The 5,455-nt window shown below is 62.6% G+C and overlaps 1 protein-coding gene across 1 annotated transcript in view; it reads left to right on the top strand.

Annotated features, from left to right (window-relative positions):
- The window catches only part of ATXN7L2 (ataxin 7 like 2), a 10,078-nt gene extending 5,790 nt beyond the window's left edge, over positions 1-4,288 (top strand). Inside the window, exons 6-11 of the mRNA XM_015563519.1 lie at positions 6-43; positions 404-657; positions 1,482-1,680; positions 1,823-1,944; positions 2,372-3,167; positions 4,138-4,288. Coding sequence (XP_015419005.1) covers positions 6-43; positions 404-657; positions 1,482-1,680; positions 1,823-1,944; positions 2,372-3,167; positions 4,138-4,152 — 1,424 coding nt within the window. The 3' untranslated portion in view covers positions 4,153-4,288. The remainder of the gene's footprint in view (positions 1-5; positions 44-403; positions 658-1,481; positions 1,681-1,822; positions 1,945-2,371; positions 3,168-4,137) is intronic.
- Positions 4,289-5,455: the final 1,167 nt, after the last annotated feature.

Here is a 5,455-nt window from a genome sequence, read left to right on the forward strand (position 1 = left end):
CCCAGAGACCAAAAAGATCTGCACCCGCCTGCTGACCTGCAAGGTAACCCTCCCCCTTACCCCCATTCCCCCAACTCCCCCCAACACACACACACACAGGGAGGGAGGATGGCACAGACCTGGGCCCTGGGCAGGGAGAGGAATGGAGCTGTTCCCATTGGTGGGGGGGAGGGTGCCCGCCGTGGGCCTGGAGTGGGGGCAGCAGGCCAGGGGTGGCTTCCAGATCCCCCAATTCCAAGGAGGGTTCTGGTCCTGTGGGGAGTGAAACAAAGACACACAGACACCCCCGCAAACACACTCACATCCCCTCTCTCTCTGCTTGCCCAGGCCAGAGCACACCGCTGTCCCTCACCCCTGCTCAGCTCACACCCCCTCCCCACCCCTCCATCCTGCTGTGTTCTAGATCCACTCGGTGCACCAGCGCCGGGAGGTCCAGGGCCGGGCTAAGGACTTTGACGTGCTGGTGGCAGAGCTGAAGGCCAACTCCCGCAAAGGGGAGTCCCCGAAGGAGAAGAGCCCGGGGCGCAAGGAGCCGGCTCCCGAGCGCCCCTTCCAGGAGCCCCCCTCCTCAGCCCCGGTTGTGGCAGCAGCGGTTGCTCCCAGCAGCGCCTTCTCTGCTCGTGCCAAGCAGACCTATCCCTACTGTGCGCTGCCCAGGTACGTCCAGGACCCAGCCGCATCTCACCTGGGGACACTCGGCCCCAAGCCATCAGGGACCCCTGGAGACAGCCCCAGGGAGCGCGCTGGAAGGTGCTACTCATTCCGCCCCGAGTGTGGGGGGAGACCTGGGGCCCTGGTGGGTGCGGGAGTGGGTGACTCCCTGTTTCTAACCAAGCCGACCACGGTGCCCCAGCCTCTGGTGTGCCAGTTCCAACACCCAGGATGAGAACGGTTTCCCAGCTGCTTGCAACAGGCCAACACTCGGCACTGGGGAGCCGAAAGGGTCAGGGAGCTGAAAGGGTCAGGGTCCTGGGCAAGGCGGTCCTACTGTGTATTCATTCGCTGGCCCCTTCGTGTGCAGAGGCTGCGCTGGACCCTGGGGAGAGCTTGCCTTGCGGAAGGAGACACACGCCTCTGCCTGTAACACGGGCAGACACGAGACACAGGCTCAGCTCCCAGACAGGCGCACAGGAATGTGTGATGCGAGAAGGGGGTTGAGAGAATTGACGGGGCTGACCAGAGCTGGGTGCAGTTAAACTCGGAAGATTTTCTGGAGGAGGCGAATCTGGAGCAATTTCCCCCAAGGAGGCAGGGCCTGGGAAGTGAAGGGCTGGGGAGAGAATTCCCCGGGAGCCGCAGCCCTGATCTCTGCCTCTCACCCTGTGAGCTCTGTGGTTCCCTCCCTTCCTCTCCTCCCTTCCTCTTTGTCTGATGGCTCAGCAGGGTGTCTGCCCTGGCTTTCTGAGCTGGGCGGGTTCAGGGATACCCCCACCCTGACCCACGCTGTCCCATCGCCCTCACATCCCCTTTGGCCCTTCCAGGTCCCGGGCCTCCTCTGAGAGTGAGTTGGATGATGAAGGCCCCTGTGGTGGTGATGGGGACCCAGGCCTGTTCCCCTTCCCCCTGCCCCGGGGTGGGGCCCAGGCCTCCAGCGAGGAGAGTGAGGAGGAGGGGACATCTGATGACCTCCACCTCCCCCCTGACTGCCATTATGCCACCCGGCCCCCCAGGCCACAGGCGGTAAGGACCTGGGGCGGGGACCCGGGTGGGGGTGGCCCAGCCCTCCCTGCCCACAGTGTGCAGGGGGTCAGACCCTGTGTGCAGGTAGGTGCCCTCTCTGCACCTCAGGCCCACTGATCCCGTGCCTTCCCTCCGTCTCCAGTTCTGCACCTTTGGGAGCCGGCTGGTGAGTCCAGGGTGCTACGTGTTCAGCCGCAGGCTGGACCGCTTCTGCTCGGCGCTGAGCTCCATGCTGGAGAGGCACCTCAGCTCGCACATGTGGAAGTGAGTTCCCTCCCCAGGCCCCAGGCGTATGCCCTCGCTCTTCACATGGACCCATGGGTGTGGCTTGGCTGCTGGCCAGGAAGACCCCGGCTACAGGAAAGGGTGGGGGGACTGGGCAGCCCGGAGCTGGGCTGGCGCAGGGCATGAATGGGGTCTGTGAGTGACTCACTCATACCCATACTTCCAGCACCTTTTAGGAAACTAGGATTAGGGGCTGCTCCAACATTTAAAAGGATGTTCTTAATGGGTCTCTATCCTGGCTCATTCCTGCCTGTCTGTCCCTGTGCCTTCTCTCTAACCCTCAGTTCCAGCGTCTCCCAGCAGATGGCAGCACTGCCAGGGCTCTGGGCCATTTCTAGGTGGGGCAGAGGCTGGAGTGTGTTGGTTTGCTTGACCTGACCTGACTGTGGCTCTCTCTCTGCTGCAGGAAGATCCCACCGGCAGCCGAGCCTCCATCCCACCTTGCCAGCTCCCTGCTCCCTGCTCCCCCGAGCCCAGCCGCTATGGGCAGCTGCCCCCACCTTCCGGGCCCACCCCCCAGACCTGCTTGCCCAGCTTCCACGCCCCCCACCAAGGACAGCCTGGCCCCCAGCTACCCGGCCGGCTCCCCCAGTGTGGCAGCCGCCTGCAGCCAGGCGGAGTGCATGGGCGGGAGCCAGGCCATCACCTCGCCACTGCCTGCCAACACGCCCTCGCCGTCCTTCAGCAAGCTCCCGCCTTCCAAGGCCAGCAAGTCGTCCAAAGGCAAGGACGGGGCCGAAGTGGAGGCGCCTTCCCGAAAGCGAAAGTTGTCCCCCGGCCCCACGACTTTCAAACGGACCTGCATCCTGGAGCCCCCGGGCAAAGGCAAACCCTCCGGCTGCCGGGGCCTCTCCGCCAAGACTAAAACCGCGCTGGGCGTGGGGCTCAACGGGACGGTGGGGCCGAGAGTGAAGCGGGCCGGGCCCCTGGACTGTCGGGGTTCCCCTCATCAGCCGCCCACACCGGTCAAGGCCTCTCAGCTGGACAGCCCGGGCGCGGCCGGCCACCCAGCCAAGGCCCTGCCGAGCACCTGCCTCTCCGAGGAGGAGGCGGCCAAGAAGCGGAAAAACCTGGCCACGTACTGCCGGCCAGTGAAGGCCAAGCACTGCCCCCCGGGCCCCCCCGCCGACGCGGCCTGCTCCGTGCGCCGCAAGAAGCCGGGGCCCGCCATGGCCTTTGAGGAGAAGTGTTCTGCACTGAAGGTACCCGCCCAGCTCCCGCAGGGCATGGGCAGCGAAGGGGCAGCACGGGTGAGGGTGGAGTGCGGTGGGAACTGACGCGGACAGGTGCTGAGTGAGTGGGTGCGCAGGGAGGGGAGGAGAGGGGGCCATCGCCAGGGAGAGGTGGGGCAGCTCACTGCGAGGTGACCCCGGCTTTACCTTCATGAGCCTTTCACTGTCTCCGCCCGCTCCCTCAGGCGAAGGAGGGGCTGCCTTTGCCTCCCCCTCCCACACCCACTCGTGCTGTCATCAGAGGGCCACTCTCTGACTTGGCTGTGGCCTTGAGCACTGCAGCTACCTCTGCCCCTGAACGAAAGGAAGCGTGTCTCCATGAGCTCTGGGCGTGGGTTGAGCGTGAGCCTGGAGCTGTGGCCTGACCGCTGCCCAGCAGGGTGGCTGGGCCCATCTCGCCCATTGCTTTTGCCTCTGGGCACCAGCATGGAGGGGCAGGGACAAAGCTCATGGTCCCCATAGGCGTGCATGCCCACCTTGCACACATACCCACTTCCAGGTTTTCGGGTGCCAGGCAGGTTTTTCAGGGTTTCTGGGAAAGCCAGCAGCCAGCTCTTTTTTTAAATTTTTCCTCTGTTGATGGAGCCCGGACGTAGCATGGATCTGTCACAGGTTCTCAGCCAGTAGGGAGTTACTGGCATGGGAAGGGGATGCTTTCCTGGGTTAGGCATGGGCCAGATGCATGCCAACACCTCGTACCCGTGTGAGAGTGGTGAGTGTGACATCTGCCCAGGGCCCGAGTGTGTATGGCACACACGTGTGTGCGGCTGTTCTCCGGGCCGGCCCTGCGGCCTGGCGCTCAGCCTCCTCCTGGCCCAGCTCTCCCCATCAGGCCAGCGGGGGAAGTCCGGCCTTAGCTCTGTGCTCCACACAGTCGGCCGAGCAGGAGGACCGCAGGCCCCCAGCCTGACCCTGTCTCTCGCCTCTTGTCTCCCTGCAGTCAAAAGCCCATTAACGAGAAAGTGCCTGCCCGCTGCGATGGAGCCGCCAGCACCTCCTCCCCTCCAGATCCGGGCCCCAGGCTGCTGCCGCTTTTTATAACTTTATATTATTTTTTTTAAGAAAAAAAAAACCTCTTTAAAATACCTCAAGACTGTCTCCCTGTTCTGTTGCTGCTAAGAAAAATATAAAAACAGAAACCTAGAAAAGGAAGGGGAAAATCTTTAACAAAATGAGTGTCCTTACTGTCCCCAGCCATACCCCAGGAGGCTGAGCTGATGGAGAACCAGCCTCCAGCTTCCCTCTCTCTGTCCCCTGAGACAGTGTGGAAATGGCTGGGGGGGGTGTGTCCCTGGGGAGTCTTCTTTCCAGGCAGGGTGAGGAGGCATGGCTCTGAGCGAGCAGGGCTCCCCAGAATCTTGACCCCAGAGCTGACCCCAGTCCTATTGGGAAGGGAGCTTGACGGGAAGGGGAGCCACACCTCTGGTTCTGCTCTTGGGCCTTTGCCCCGAGGGTCTGTGGGGGTCAGCCTGTGGCCCTTTCATGGTCTTTCTGCAAGCCTGGGCCTCCATCGCGCCTCCGAATTACCGCTTCATTTCTTCAGCTGTTCCTGCCTCTAACTAGCAGCCCATCTTCACTGCGGGAGCTTGAATCATGTTGGTAACGTCTCAGAATGTCCCTGCCTGTTTTGGCCTCTCCCTGGCCGTTGGGTTTGCCCTTAAGGAAAGGGTATAGCCTCTCCCAGGTAGGCCTCCTTGAGCTGAACCACACCTTTGTGGGAGGCAGGAAGGGGAGTGGCGTGATCACAGGACTACCGAGGTGTGGGAGGCCCTGGGCCCTTAGGATCGCCTGGCTCCCCGGGGCTGAGCAGATGGTGTGGAGGCGGCTGGGGCTGGGAGTGCCCTAGTTCCTCCATTTGTCTCACTGGGGACAGTGATTGTGCAGATAGAGCATCGTCATTCAGACTGTTGGGCCTCAAGCCTGAGTTCACTTGGGTGCAGGGCACGGTTTTCCCTCGTCCTTTCCTTTTCCTCTCCTCCGCCTTCAGGCAGGGAGGGATCTTATTCCCTTAACATGACAGAAGGATGGATGGAGACAGTGGGCAGCCAGGGAATGCCAGCATTTACTGGTTCCCGTGTCTTGGTTCAGTGTCGCCAACTTGTGACTTGGGGTTTGAGGTGAAATCAGTTGTCGCACATGTGATTTCCGCCGCTGCCCGAGACATGAGCCCTTGTAGACAAAGGTCCCGTGCGGTCAGCGTAGGAAACAGCGGCCCAGGAGCTGTCCAGTGCCCCGCGCCCTTGGGCTCTCCCGGGCGG

Source organism: Myotis davidii, unplaced genomic scaffold, assembly GCF_000327345.1.
Source record: "Myotis davidii unplaced genomic scaffold, ASM32734v1 scaffold217, whole genome shotgun sequence".
Classification (NCBI taxonomy): domain Eukaryota; kingdom Metazoa; phylum Chordata; class Mammalia; order Chiroptera; family Vespertilionidae; genus Myotis; species Myotis davidii.